We start from the raw sequence: 16,708 nt of genomic DNA on the forward strand, positions 1-16,708 counted from the left end.
AAGTTTGATTGACGTTCTAGAATACGGGTCTGAGACTTCTGAGCTTCTAAACAAAATACAAAATAGTGGCAATCATAAGAAAATTATTTATCGTTAGTCTGTGGTTAATGTTATTTCTATTATTTATAGCATAAACGTTTGTAAAGCTCTGTCTATAAGTATCATGTGTCAGATTATGTCCTAACTTTTTAATTTATAAAACAGATTCGTGTCTATGACGGTGTTCTGTGCACTTGACTATGGTCAAAATAAAAATTAATCGAAAGAAATAAAAGGGCCGTGGCTTGAGAATATATCGTTGTATTTTGTATTCTCATTAAAAGTGATCCTATTTAGTGCGGGTATTGAATGATTCTGCTCAAAGGCTTATAAAGTTTTCGGAAAATTAAATACATTAATTTAACAATTATTTGAACATTAAGTGCTCAAGTCTTCTTCGAATCCATTACAATAGGGAAGATGTCGTGAGCTCTTTTCATTCAATCTGAGTTTCAAGAAAAAAATCAAAATGTGGTTCCCATTGCCACAAGAGACATTGTCTCTAAACGATATGACACCGAACAGTCTTTTTGATCAGTGTTTATCAGTTATAACAGACAATCTGGATTCAATATCGATTCCTAATCCAACAACTCGTAGCCGTGTCCTCCGTCGTAACATCGTACTGCCAGCACAAATATGCGACAAATTTCTAGAAGCTTATCAAAAAAAATATCGATTGAACGACAGTATTGCTCATATATTCCGCGATCGTGAAAGCACAAGATTAACGATTGTAAAATTAGAACATGCTACTATTACAGACAAAGGACTTAGATATCTTCTTGCACACCGACCACTACAGGTCGAGCTCATCCATTGTGATTGCATTTCAGAAGCGGCGGTTGGTATAATCGCAGCATATAACCAGAATCTGGTTCGACTTAAATTTGGACCTTTAAACTTTACATCAAATTCTAGGGGGGTTGTTGACAATCAAATCAGAATGAACATTATCAAAAGAGATTTGATGCAACTCACACTAAAAATTGACAATTCCATGACCATACCGCTTCTACGATTAAAACCATTAAATAACTTAACTTTTTTGAATCTGTCCAAATTACCGGAGATGTTTAGTTCATTACAAATGCGTATAGAAACTGTAAAGTTCCTGATATTACATAATGTTCCGCTAACTCCTAACAACATGAAATGGATATTACAAGTATCAGACAATATTAAATTACTTGACATATCTCAAGAAAATGAGGCCCAGGGCACAGTAGAAAATGCATCTTCGGTACTCCATGAACTGGCTACAAAACTGCCGAAGTTGCAATACCTAGACATTTCAGGCACTAATCTAGCTGGTACAGGACAGGGGCAGTCAATGCTTCTAGATGGAGGGAAAGTGGAAGTTAAAAGTGACATACCAGGGCTTATTAGCCGAGCAACTAACCCACTAGAATTCCTAGGTTTATATGGAACCCATCATGGGGCTTGCCAGAGACATGATATTCCTGCCAGTCTGGTAAGTTTTAAACCCTTTTTTAAACCTTAAACAAGAGCTTTTAATGTCATAGGAATAATTTTGAAGTAAACTGACAAAATGTCCTAAGAATAAAAATGCACAGTGCACACTACATTTGTACACACACATATTGTATTTTGTTTGTGCAAATAATTCAATTCCCTTATCTGTTTTATTATCAACTATTCAATTCCATCAGATAATTACTTATTTTTATTGTGTGCAACACTTAATTATTTTAAACTAGCGGACCCGACAGACGTTGTCCTGTCTTAACTATGAATATTGATTTCAAATTGGTATAATGAATTAAAAAATATTTCAGAAACAAAGTGTTTATTATTCTAATGCTTTATGTTATACAACATTCTTTGTTTGTTTTTCTGGCTCGCATATTATTATATTATCAATATAATAACTCCGATCGAAGCATTTATTTTGAACGATATTCATTTTTCTTACATCCTCTGACGATATTTGCAGCACGCATTCTGTCAATGTTGTGTTATGTCAAATGCCATAAGGTTACACCAAAAAGTTCGAATTGTATGGTGTAACCTTCTCCTGACAATTACAAACACAACAAAAAAAAAATCAGACAAATCGGTCAAGCCGTTTGCATGTTATGTCGTGACAACGGAAAACGGGTTTCATTTTTATATATATAGATTATTATGATATAAGCAAACATGTAATACATGACAGTAGGTCTTTATTGATGCTGGCAAATAAATTCAAAAATTTGATATAAATAAAGAGAAATTAGAATTCAAAAATAATCTTGACTCTTTCCTTTGTTTATTTATATTCTGTAAAAATTTAATCTTAATACACAAAAATGAATCACTGAATTGTATTGTACATGCATAAGCTCGAATGAATGCACTAAAAAGGATTTTTGGGTAGAAGTTTACTGTCAGGATAGAATTTGTATTCTAAAAAGTGATAGACTATTAAAGATGTATTGCCAAATATCATTACAAAGGTAAATTTTGAAATTATTAAACTTAATCAGCATATGCTCACACAGACAACTTGATTTTACAGTTTATTCAAACCATTGGTATTAGATAATTCTGTTTTTTTGTTCACAGATCTCTGGAGATGCTAATGAGAAGCAAATTTTAACAGCTGCTTGGGCCGCAATTGATTACCCAGTCATCCTCTCAAAAGTTCTCAGTGATTTATACTACTTTTTCCGTTTTGAGAATATAACAAATGTTGGAGCAGCACTGAGCGTTGTACTTTTGTCTCTAAAAAAATTCCCTTTGGAGACTCAGATCCAAATATCGGGAAGGTATGATAGCACTTGCCTGAAAGTATTGCAAGAACTCACAAAACCTGTAATTTTTAAAACACCAAGAGGCACCCTACAGTTATCATATATCATGTTAATAATCTAGTATTAACCTTTTCAGTGCAATAATATACTATATTGTGAAAGGCAACCAAAAGGGGAATATTGGACTAAACTTGAAGAGGCGTATTATAACATTGTTGCTGGATAGTATGGAAACACACATTACAGATCACACCTTAATGAGAAATGGATGTCTCGCTCTCTGCCAATTTAGGATTCCTGAAGATGTTGTAAGTTAATTTTACTAACCTATGTCTACACCTGACTAAGGGAAGTAGAAATTGCTTTAATTCTTATAATTTTTTTATTAAAGCACACCGCAGCACTCACAGCATAAGAGAATTCTCTATATGTGTTATAATTTTTTTTATTTTAACTTAATAATTACTTATTTAAAGATACTTTTTTGCTTATGTAGTCTAGGTCTAGGTACCACTTCGGTGCTATACTACCAGGGTTGTTTTTTATTTGATTAGCCCACTAACAAGGATATTTTTAATTATGACCAAATACTGTTTGGTGGTCGCAAGACACAACAGATGTGGATACTTTAATGTCTCAGCTGTTTATTGTGCACCAAAACATCGAAAAGACTTAGAGTTTAGGCAATCGCTTCATAACACAAGGCGACTAGAACTCCAAACATGTTAATTGGGACTAATTACAACTAGGGGAAGACAATTGAAGTTGACCATCGATACAAATCACCTAAACTCAATTGCTCCATCAGAACCTACCAACTGGCCAGCTGATCACAGTGGAATCCCGGACATACTCCATTTCTTCCTAACAAAAGGACTCTCCAAACAATAAATGAAGACGAGTCATGTGTCTTGCTCACTATCGGCTCTTTACTTTAATTGAAGTCGAGGAACCCATAAGATTATATAACCAGAATACAGATTGGCCCTCCATTAGGGAACAATCTAAATCATTAATCATCAGACTTAAAGAAGCAGAGGAATTTGAAATGGCAGTAGTGCAGTTTACTAATCTCATACAAGCTGCAGCGTGGAGAACCAAGCTTACTATTGAACACTGAAACCAGCCCACAAACATACCATTGGAAGTAAAGATCCAGGAGAAACGCTGATTGCGCAGAGTTTGGCAACTGAGCCATCATCCATAAGACAGGCCGCCCTTATTAACGCCATTGTAAAATTGAAGGAAGCTATAAAGAATGCTAATGATTTAACAATGCAAGCAAAGTTGGAGTCTCTAACCGCTACTAAGGCCAGCAAATGGTGTGGAAAATCACGGCTAGGCCAGAACAAGCCTGGACAAAGCGGACTTGTTTACGAACTATGTAACAAGTTCCTTTAAGCCTCACTCATCAGAAAACTATGTTGACCAAGTTCTAGATCAAGACCTTTAAATGGATCTTCCGCCTAGACCTGTGTGGCCCGCCTAAACTGGGTGTTAGGAAGAAACTCTAGACTTTCTCTAGACACAAACTTATATATAAAGTCATCCTAACGCCCAGTAAGTAATACCAAGCTCCTGTGGGGCAGCAAGTAATACCAATATGAATATACGTCAGCGACAACAGAAAAAGATCCTAAGAGCAATTGCAAAAGTATCATGGTATATAACCAACGACAAAGTTAACGAACACCCGAACGAACTGGCTCGCCAATTCACCATAGACTAGTATGTGAGAAGACGAAAACGTCACCATATTCTAGAGCTGGAACCGACAGTAGCTCTACGCAGCAGATGAGTAGATGCTTCCAATGGGAAGCCTTTCTACAGGACAACATCACTGAATAGATTCGCTCATAGTCTTAGGGCTGATTGCAAATACCAGCAGAAGAAAAAAAACAAATAAAAATCACAACCATTTTACAAGGCAATGCCATTTCACATTGCCATTTACCATTGCCAAATTAAATCGTATATTGTTAAAAAATTCATACATTAGGGAAGCCTTGTATTTTCATATCCTAAATTTATTATATTAATTAGCCTTAATGAAGTTTTATGCTCAATTTGATCCAGTTGAAATGGATTGGTTGAACAAGAAAAAAATTGCATTGAATTTACATCAGAAATTAGTCACTGTCATCAAAAATTAAGTTTATAATGATTATTATTTGTAAATAATTATAAAATACATTAACAGTTTTAGGGTCTGTTTCACAATGTACAGATAAGTTCTACATAAGTTCCAAATTAGCTATTTATTACTTATTGGTAGGATAAACACTATTGTTGCGTTTCACAACTGTCAGATAGCGCTATTCGTCACATAAAGTACATCATAAGTTATGAGTCCGATGAATGTCAAATAGCACAATTTATCTTCCAAATAATTTATGTGTTACATAGCTATTTGGTACTCTATACATACATTGTGAAACAGACCCTTAGCCTGTTATTGTTATTTGGTCCTTATAAATTAAACGCAAAAGCAATATTTTGTATGTGTTCTTATAATAGTAAAATTACACATTAAAGTAATTAATGTGTTATTTAGGGTAAAGGTCAAGAGTTAGTAGTATGGCAAAAATATATTGGATTTTGACAACAAATGCACAGCACCAAAAAAAATATGCCTAGACTTATCTAGGCATATTTTTTTCGTTATCCTAGGATACATTTTAGAAGTAAGCTTTGGCCAGTACAAGAATTTGTATACGTTGATACGTTTTCAGCTATTTGAGTACGACCGTATAGTGCAAATTCTGCTGGACGTCTCCGAAGATAGCCATTACACATTCGTCCAACGAATTGCGATTTATCTCCTCAACTCACTTGCGTGCCAGGTTGACGGGCAGCAGAAACTCTTCTTAGGCGACAGGGGAGCCATTACTGTGAGTATATTCATTATATAAATTCGTATTATTTTGAAACAAGTTTTATATTATAGCGATGTACTGGTTGATTTAAAATTTGTGTGATAAAACATTTTTTATGCTTGATGCCCTGACGGCTATATTCTTAATAGTATTTCAAGCAGTGTTGGCTATTATTAAAATAATAAATTTTAATAAAAAAATAAAAATTGAATTGCAAAGCTACATGATAATAGTTTTGTGCAGATATTGTGCATATAAAAATTAACATTAAATACTGAGCATATGATTGGAAATAATGTTTATTTTACATAAAAACTACTGACAGAGGCGAAGTTACAAACTTTTTCATATAATGTTATTCAATGCTGAGTTATGACTCTATAAAGCTATTCTACTGTATTGATTTGGAAAATGAGTTTATATAAGTTAATTTCAGGAAATGAGTTGTCGGAACAAGGTTATGAATAAATAATTAACTGATATAAACGCTTTTTTGTTGTTTGCGACTTTGTTTGGCTTCGCGTTTGTATAACAATTCTTTCTGAAATAAACAACGGTATTTCTCTGATTTTATAAGAGTTCACTTTTCTTAATTTGTGCCTAAGAAATGTTTCGAAATAATTGGTTTTAAGAAACCGCGACCTCAGAGTAGAGAATTAACAATTAGATCATTAACAAAAATTTAATTTTATGACACATGTCGGGTAGTTTAGATAATCTCTATATATATATATATATATATATATATAAATATGTTATGTTGGTTTGTGTAAGCTTCAAAAACTCAATAAGTTCTGGACCGGTCGAACTGAAATTTTAGCATGATATATAATCCGCATCAAGGATTGTTTTTATCTATATTTTTTATCATTTTTGGTTCTTTTACTTTTAATTTTTTTCCCACAAGTATTGCAATATTAAACTTATATGAAATGTTTTCTTTGTTTTGTTTCTCATTTCTCAACCATTCAATCACAATGTGCCACAGCTAGTATTATATAAATTAATGTACAAACTAGGGAATACTTGATATTTTTTAATTTTAATTTTATTAACGGTTTTAAAAATCATTTAGTTCTCTTCAATGTCTGTTATGATACTTGCAAAATCCGAAGTTTTTTTCAAATTGATTAAATTAGTTATATACAAATAAATTAATAGTAAATACATAAATCATCAACTATCAATCATGTTTTTTCACTTAATGATGTGGCAATGCGATATTGTAATAGTATTGATATTATGCGAATTCCAGTATTCTAATTGTTTAACAATTCTTTGCGATATATATTTATTTATGTTGCCAAATAAAAAAAGCCCTTATTTATATTATTAATCACCCACAAGGGTTTGATTAATTTTGTCACAAACATATTTTGTTATGAGTTTTATTATTATTATTTCTAAAACAAAATTAGTCTTATTATTTAAACTAAACTGAGGCAAACGATAAATGTAAACATATCAACTTTTTATTACAATTCATTAATAAGAGTTATTGTTATGGGCTTAGTATTCTTAAATTTTTGTCAAGAAAGTCAAAATGTCCTAATTTGACTTTCTACCGAAATATTAGCTGTAGCGTTGAGCTTGGCGCCATAGTAAATATAGTAATTAAGTTTCCTTTGACTACAATATCAATTGACACATGCAAATTCTCATAATAACGATAGTAGTGTAAATATCAATTTAATTTTGTTATAATTACAGCGAATGCTGCATGTGATTGCTTTGCGCGTCGACCGTAGACAGTGCGACGATGTAATGGAGGTTGCCTGGTCCACGATGTGGAATGTTACCGACGAGACACCAATCAACTGTCAACGTTTCCTTGACAATCACGGAATGACATATTTCCTAGCTTGTCTTAGGGTATGTTGTTTGTCATATTAATATGTTTATTTGTAAATTAATTAAGTTACATGTAACATTTTGCTATAAAATCTACCAAGTATCCATGAATTCAATTCATTACATTTAATATAGCGATAAAGAAGTTGACCTGATATAGAGTCTCAATATAATGAAACGGCTTAATGAATTTATTGAGCTGCAATAGCCGTCTTTGACCAAAAGGTGAAATATCATCGAAATTTATCACGTAAATCATATGGAATATCGCGGGACAAGAACTCGGAATTGTGATCGTAATAGTAATCGTCATAGCTATTGCAATTTGTATGAACATTTGAACCATGACCTCGTGATGGAACCTAAATTGGATTGTTTAGCCGTAAACTATGACAAACAAGCGATCCCGAAAAAGTTTCTTATTATTGAACGATTTGTGGATCGAAGTGGCCAAATATTTGTGCAATAAATATATTCATTAAATTATGATTACAATTAAAACTTGTTTATCAAGTAAGATTAAAATGTACTATGTCTAATATATTAAGAACAGCATAATTTTTAGATATTGTTTGTTTTATTAATTGTTTAATATTGTATTAATTTTGAGTTGTAATTTTGTGTGATTATGAGAATTTAATAAACACTGACGGAGATAAGAAGCAAAACCAGAAGCCCCTCCTAGTAACTTCGAAGATTATATTTTATGGATCAACTACTTTGATTCTTTGAAGATTTCAGCGACCTACAAACTATGTTTAATAATATTCAATGAATTAATTAAGTATGTAGAAAGCGTAACAATAAAACTCTATTTCTTAAATTACGATATTTTATTTTAAACCGGCAACCGCCTGCATTGATTTTGCGTATTTTACCAAAATCTCTTGCAACCTCTTCACCGATGATTTCATGGATTAAAATACCAAAATGAATTACACACCTTAACCTTCTTTAGGAGTCAACAAACATCGGTGTGATAGTTTCAGAAATGGTCGCGTTCATACAGACAGACATACGCAGACTGATTATTTCGCGAGATTATAAAGTGTCGAAAGATTGTGAATCTCAGCGTACTGGTTACAATTTAACGTATTATTATTCGGTAGATTGTAATCTATCGATGTGAAACCGTCAATTTGTGAAACGGATCGCAACTCGCGCGCTGACTGGTTGAACGGAGTATGCCCCGCGCCGCCATATTTGTTTGTTAATTCGTTTGTTGTCGAATGCAAATTGATTGTTTTGATGAATGTAAATTGATGTCATGTTGAAAGTAACTCACAGCTTTAGAATTAGTTATATGAAATTGTTGGGAAGTAAAATTAATCTGTGATTGACCAAAGAAGTTTGAATGATAACTAAGTTAGTGTTGGAAATGAAATGAAAGAAAATTTCTAGAAAGGTATTTTTAAAATTTGTAATACGTAAATGAAAGGCATTTCAAAGTATTCTAAAAACAGTATTTCTTAAGGCAAAGTTCAATAAGGTATAATCATGTAATTAATTGGGACTCTTTGCCAAGATGTATCTCGGCGAATGTCAAGTCAAGTTTGAGCTGAAAAGATATTATCTTTTATATTTTAAATGAAGACTATCATAGAATAGAACTAATTTGTACGACCAACCAGGCTCCAAAAGATAAACCACTCCTTATATGGAAATTGTATTCGTTTTTACAACAAACTCCCAGGCGAAATTAGAGAATTTTCACTAAATAAATTCAAAGCCCTTGTTAAACGAAAATTAATCAACAAAGCTTTTTATAAATTTGAGGACTACTTAAATGATCCTAATCCTTGGGATTGATTTGCTCCAGTTCAAACAGTTTGTATGACAAATACTTGTCGATTAAAAAGAGTGGCGGAAAGTTTCTTGCCAGTTCTTCTTACCCGCTCTACGCCCTTGACTTGCGAACTGGTAGTAAATGTAAATTTACGATTAATTTAACTTGACGATTCAAAAGTGTACTTGGTTACCCACTTGAATCAAGATATTTTGAGTTTGAGTTTGAATCATCTGTAAAAATTTAAGAACTTATACAGACCACAAACAAAACTACCGTTCATTCTTTCGGTCTAGTGACTCTGATACGTTTCAGGTTATTTATGGTCTAAGATCCCGATATACAACGACCTTCACCGAGATGCTTATCTAATGAAACGTATTTTATATTTAATTTAATATGTCAATAAATATAATCCATATGGGTTGCCTAGCAAATTTCAGTCCAGAGTATATTTAATTAGTATTAAAAAAAAATATTTTTTTAAACATTTCACCGGTATGATTATTAGATAAATTCTATACCAATCGAAAGTATGAAGCCCATAGAATATGCAAACGTTAGGTTGTTTTTAGTCAATTAATTATTTATGTGTATATTTTTTATTTGACACTAAAGTATATAATATACATCTTTAGTAAAAAAGACGGTTATAGTTATACATATATGTATAATACTACCCTGATTAGAAATATTGATTGAAAAAAAATAAAAAAATTTACTACATGCAAATTATAATTTTTTTTTTTTAATATTAGTTAAACATACTCTGGACTGAAATTTGCTAGGCTACCCATATGGATTATATTTATTGACATATTAAATTAAATATAATATACGTTTAAATAAATAAGCATCTCGGTGAAGGTCGTTGTATATCGGGATCTTATACTATTAGGTACGATGTTACGAAAACGTGCGATTCACTTTAGGAACCTAAACTCACTGGGATCTCAACTGGATCGTTTTAACAAATCTCATAGGGCCACACCCTCTGGGCACTTTTCATGCAATTCTGATGGTATCTATGTTTTATTACAGTGGTTCCGTGGTAACTTTGAACTAATCCGGAACATGATGGGTCTCCTCGGTAATGTTGCTGAAGTGGCAGCCCTACGTCCCAAACTGATGCGCCCTGTCATAATAATGGCTTTTTATAACCTCCTGAACTCTGTTGCTGATGGGATTGAGGTACGTTATGCAAATAAGGATATCCAGATATTTTAAAAAGGTAACGTATTGATAACGTCCTTTGATTTTTAAATCGTTAAGATATAGCGTACTCTAGCTTGTCAACCAGTGGACTATAAAATGTGTATTTCAATTTATCTGTACGGGTGCGTACAGACTATGTAACATATTATATAACTTCTGTTTTATAACACGTCCATATTATGTAACCTTGTTATTCAACATTATAACGTAAAACAATACTGTACACATTAGAATAACAATACAATATAACAATGTTATATAACCATTTTAAATAACAAAAGAAAAACAAAAAAACGTAGATGCTGGGTTCGTCCTAGCATACATATCAATAACATGTTATTATAACATGTTATATAACATTCAGTGTCCACATTATCTGAAACATGTTGTATAGCAATGTTGTATAACATGTTATGTTATATAGTCTGTACGCACCTTAATGAGTGATCGTGTAGTAAATATAGTGTGTAACAAAACTAAATATATTAGAGCGTGAGAACTAAAAACCTAACAACCCTTCAGATCCCTAAGCCCTACAGTACCCTAAGTAAGAGATCTATGGTAACAGACGGAGCCCTACAGATAGGATCAGATGATTAAAGGCCTGAAGCAGTCCTACCATTACGACACAGCAATTTTTAAATCGGATTTATTATGTATAAAACAACCTCTTAGATTCTACTATTGACAATATAAGTCACGTGAGCTATTGTTGTTGCGCGCACCTTCAGATTTAAAGTATTGGGACAACAGCGTCATATCTGTTAGCGGTCGATCAATCGTTTATATATATAATTCTTCTGTGAGTGTGTATGTCACTGAACTTCTCTCAAACGACTGGACCGCTTTTGATGAAATTTTTTGTGTGTGTTCAAGGGGATCTGGGAATGGTTTACATTCACAAATCAGCCCGCCAGATGGCGCTGTAGTCGGTACTTTCATACTTTGCTTTACTAATTGCTTGAAATATCATGCAGGACAACGTCTGTCGGGTCCACTAGTGTACAAATAAAATCTGAATAGTATATAAAATGACTCCAATGGTTGCAGTATTTGCCCCTGTTTCGACTACGTCGACTTGCTGGCTCCAAATCGTTCTATTTTTACCTTGTCTTCATAATTCATTCTTCATAAAGTACTTATACCCAAACCCATTCCATCTTTCGTTCCAGAGAAATACATAGTATGCTGGAATAGAATAGAACTCTGGACCTCTCTTGTGTGTTTCAGTAATTCCATGAACCTGAAGTAGTATGACTTCTCTTTACTCCATTCAACAGTCTCTGATTCACGTATGCCCCTGACATCTGCCAATCCTAATCTTTTTACGGTGCTGTGGGTTCTTAGCTGTAGCTTGTGCAGGTTAGGGGGTTAGGGTAGAAGGACTCCTTTCTCCGCAATTAGACTCGTGGTTGGTCCGTTGTGCGTACGAGTCCTGGCTAATTTAGCCAGCCTAGCTCCTTCCAGAAGCACAGAAGTCTCCTGGGCACTTCACAGGCTTCCCGGAGCGACCTCACCGTTCCGAGGATTTTTTCACGTTGATTAGCCACAGTCTCGCATTCCAGGACTACGTGGGTGACTGTTTCCTCTGCGCTGAAACAGCCTCTGCACAGGGGGCTGTCTGTCGCGCCTAGGATAAAAAGATGTTTATTTAGGAGGCAATGACCCGTTATTGTCCCTATCATTATTTTAAGGTTGGTTCTGTTTAAGTTAAGTAGTCGCTTTGTCAGTTGCGGGTTTACTGCTGGCAGAGCCACTTTGGACTGTCTGCAGGCCGCACCATGCGACCATCGTTGTTGCTGGAGTTCAGCGGATCTCTGGCGAATCCAGGTTCGCACCAGCGAGAAGGGCAAAGGAAGGAGCGGATACGGGCCAGCAGGCATCATTCCGGAGCCTCTTCTCGCAAGCTCGTCCGCAGCATCGTTGCCGAGAGATCCACTGTGTCCCTTTATCCACTGCAGGGTAACCCTATTTGTTCGGGTTATGACCTCCAGTGCTTCATGACACTCCAGTATTAGTTTGCTGTTGGTTTTTTTGTTTCCGAGCGCCATCAGCACGGATGCACTGTCGGATACGAATTTAATGCAAAAGTCATTAATCCCTAGCCGCTGCACGGCTCTGGCTGCTTCGGTTAAGGCGACACATTCACATTGAAAGATCGTGCTCTGTGTGCCCAAGGGTAGGTGTATGTTGATGTTGAGATCAAGAGAGAATATGCCAGCGCCTGAGCCAGACCCTGTTTTGGATCCATCTGTATATATACGTAGCTCATTTACGGTCGACCGATCATGTTCCTCTTCTCTCAGTTGTATATGATATTTCCTGTTAAATATTAATTGGTTAGTGATTCTATCACAGGGCGCAGCAATAAGAGGTTGATACTCTATTGCCCTGTTGAGAATCGCTGTGTGTGTACTGTAGTGATTTTTTCCCTAGCTTGTGCAGGTTGAGACGGTCTGCATCAGTAGTATGCTGTGAACACTGAGCCTGATGAGTCGCTGCTAATTATAGCAGTAAAAGTAATAATGATGTTTTGTAGCTGGACGAACAGTGTTGGCCTATTGGCTTCAGCGTGCGACTCTCATACCTGAGGTCGGAGGTTCGATCCCCGGCTGTGCAATGGACTTTCTTTCTATGTGCGCATTTAACATTTGCTCGAACGGTGAAGGAAAACATCGCGAGGAAACCGACATGTCTTCGACCCAAAAAGTCGACTTATTAATAATCGTAGAGTATTTATAATCGAGAGTATTTATAATCGTAGAAAAATCCAGGTATATGTATTATTGTGTAGTTCTACAGCATTAGTTATAACTGTAAAATATAATAGTTATGTGAAAAGAATTAAATAATAATAAAATATTCTTGTATATATTAATTGACAGGTTAGTTACAATGCAGCTGGTGTCATCGCCCATATTGCCTCCGATGGCCCCGAAGCCTGGACAATTCGCGAGCCTTCTCGTACAGCAGTCCTTAACCGTATGTCTGCAGCCATACACCGTTGGGACCGCAAAGCCGAAAGGAACATCAATTACCGATCCTTTCAACCGATTTTGAATCTTCTGAATGCCCGCCATACCCCTGAATGCCAGCAATGGGCCGTTTGGGCTCTCGCTAATCTTACCACCGTATATCGTAAGTATTTATATTCGTCTATTTATCTACTCAAGATGGATGACTAGATTTTGGAAACGGTAAAGTATCAATACATATTAACTTCGATTCTCCTATATGCATGCATGTAATTGATTTTTTAATTAATTCACTTTGGTATGAAAATTACACCTAAAAATAAAAATGTAGTTTTTTACAATACTATATTGTAAGAATTCAAAAAAATATATAATGCCTGCAAATTCGCTTGTCCGCTTTGAAAAGAGCATTCACCGTGATGGAAGACATCATCCTTATAATTTACTGCAATTATAATAGTATAGATACAATTTTGTTTTTTAAGTTTAAAATCGGCGCTGAGACACCCTTTACAAATAGCTTTTCGATAGTCATTTACTGTTTAAATTTCATGAAGATATCTTCAATAGGTACTGAAGAATTTTTCGTTCAGGATCGAAAAACAGAAGTAAAAACTTCTGTTTTTCGTTTACTATAGGGGGTAGGGGTGTTAAATTAAGTGCATGGCTATTTTACCTACATCAGATGCGAGTGTCGTTTTCAGTTAACCGGCTACATCCTGTTTGTTGCTTTTTGTTTTCGACGTTTAACTGTAAAACGCTATATAGATCCGTATATGTATATGAAAACGCTTACTTTTAGATTTTTCAACTTACTCGTGGTAGAGCTACTGAATGTTGATAATTGATTTTTATAAAGTTCTCTTCCTTTACAGCGGAGAAGTATTGCAAATTGCTGGAGCGAGAGGGCGGAATAGAGATGCTGAAGCAACTCCTACACCCAAATTATTCACTGTACAACAGCTTGTTTGCCAGCATCAAGAGACTTGTGACAATCGTTATCTCCAACTGCGAGAACTTCTCCAACGAGGAGGTACCGCCGGACCAAATGGACCACTAACTAGAGGTTTTCTTTGAGGACTACTACCCTCGATTACGGGAATATTAAACTATAGTGAACATATAATCACGTTATTCCCGTAGTGATAGTGACACAAGTGAAGTGTTTGTGGTAGTGACGATGCATCATGTGATGTATCCCACATGTTATGCAGAAATTTCAATCTTGAATTAGTGTTTATTAAAATAAATTGAAAAACTGGAATAGCTCAAACTCATGTAGGGCCGTGTAACAGGTATATTTAAAAGTATTAAGTTTAAAGTTAATATATTTGTAGATTAAGATTTAAACGTCTTTTGAGCTGTGTTATTAAACATGAACTTTTACGTCTTGAAATTAAGTATTTTAGATACTGCTACTTACAACTGTTAGCTACTTTTTTTTACTTTAGAACTTGTCATATTGAATCATTGAATTTTTTTTTTGATGTTCATAGTAAATCGATACCTATGTACCAATGGTATCTGGTCGTTTTCATTTATTTTTCATTACTTGCAGCTATAATATAGTATCATAATATCATCATATTATGATGCAGTGAATAATTGTATATCCATATCTCATAGTGAACAATTCTCTTTGACAAATAAAATGATTGACACAGCATATCTGTGTGATTTAAATTAACTATCAAAACTGTCGTAGTTGGCGCACTTTTACAATTAAGTAGAGGGTCGATGTTGTGCGTTCATTTATTCCGCTTAAATTAAATTATAGGAACTACATATAGTATAACTAGTATTACTATACTGTTTTAAATTAATCAATAAATAAATTTACAGCGCGCAAATGTTTCGCGCTTTATCTAATACATTGTAAAACTACTCGTATTGTTAATGTAGTTAACTGGCTGTTAATTTTAAGAATTGTTCATTTGACCTGTAAAACATTTAAATAATCAATATACCCCATTCTATGTCCGTCGGATAAAAGTTGGTGTTGAAATAAATAAATGTTCTATCGTACTGTAGTTTGATTAATATTAGAAAAAAATTATAACACCCTCCTGATCCTGGGGCATAATTTATTTACGTTTTAGACAGGGGTTGCCTTTGGATTTTGTACTAGCTTCACCTGTTTCACCAAATATTTTTCATTTATAGGCTGTTTCAGACTAGCCTTTTTTTACGCGCGTATAAGCCCGTCTTTGGAAGCGCATGTAGGCACCTATAGGCACACGAGCAACTTGCGCTCACGCGTGTTGCGCGCTTCTAAGCTCGTATAAATTCGCAGTTCTAGGTAGAGTGTATTAAAGTGATCGGTTCTCAGTCTTAAAGCGACCATCGATGACACCCAGCATCTTTTTCGCCTGTTAGTGAACGGCGAAGTAACGCAAATAGCAATGTATCTTCGTCAGAATCCATGTTGATACTGATACGACGCCACTACCAGTTCGAGCGGACACGCTGAAATGTGCTAGTTTACGTGCACCTGTTTTTTTGAAGCGCGCGTGTATGCGCGTATTCTGAAACGACCGAAAACGCCCAGAAAACGCTAGTCTGTAACCGCCCTAACTGGTGAACAGCTTTTTGTCCCATTGGGATTTTGGATGTAAATCATACCATTTTCACTAGTTTTCTTCAACCTACGTGTATTGGTAGAAAGAAAATCTGTTCTCTAATCTATCGTTTACACCCTTACGGTTCAAAGTCAAGACTAAACTTAGGTATGAGTCCAGCGTATTTGACATACGATAAAGTGCCCAGGCGACTTTTAATTTTACCGGTAGACCCATAAATCCATCTAACTGGTACAAACTGACGGTCGCTATGGAAAATGTTCGATGAAACGTAGAAATCTATGGCTTAGTAAGTATGGTAGACCATAAAATTATAGGTAATATTTAAGATAAATATATTTTGATTTTACCAATTGTTATCTGATAAAAGGTTGATTATGAGCTGACGACAGAGCCCCAAAGTCTTTACTGAACCTGGTAGACCAAGGCTATGTTGAAAGCATGGAGCTGTCAATGACCTCAAAACAATAGGTGGTCAAAATTTCCAAACGAGATTGTTTACGATGGCGAAAAATACTTATCGACCCTGAGACCCATTAGTTGTAAATAATGCACATGTTTGAAAATTCACCAGCGGATAATAGGATGGTTGGGGAAGATGATGGAAACTAAGGAAATCCGTCTCATCAAC

General features: G+C 34.8%; 1 protein-coding gene across 1 annotated transcript; it reads left to right on the forward strand.

Moving 5' to 3' along the window:
* Nucleotides 1-207: 207 nt before the first annotated feature.
* LOC125062431 (protein zer-1 homolog) lies at nucleotides 208-15,521 on the forward strand. The gene is made up of 8 exons (XM_047668354.1): nucleotides 208-1,513; nucleotides 2,608-2,810; nucleotides 2,932-3,103; nucleotides 5,528-5,686; nucleotides 7,382-7,543; nucleotides 10,350-10,499; nucleotides 13,409-13,661; nucleotides 14,374-15,521. The coding sequence occupies exons 1-8, from the start codon at nucleotides 509-511 to the stop codon at nucleotides 14,556-14,558; spliced, it is 2,289 nt and encodes a 762-aa protein (XP_047524310.1). The 5' UTR covers nucleotides 208-508; the 3' UTR covers nucleotides 14,559-15,521.
* The last annotated feature ends 1,187 nt before the right edge of the window (nucleotides 15,522-16,708 follow it).

This window comes from Pieris napi, chromosome Z (assembly GCF_905475465.1).
Source record: "Pieris napi chromosome Z, ilPieNapi1.2, whole genome shotgun sequence".
NCBI lineage: Eukaryota > Metazoa > Arthropoda > Insecta > Lepidoptera > Pieridae > Pieris > Pieris napi.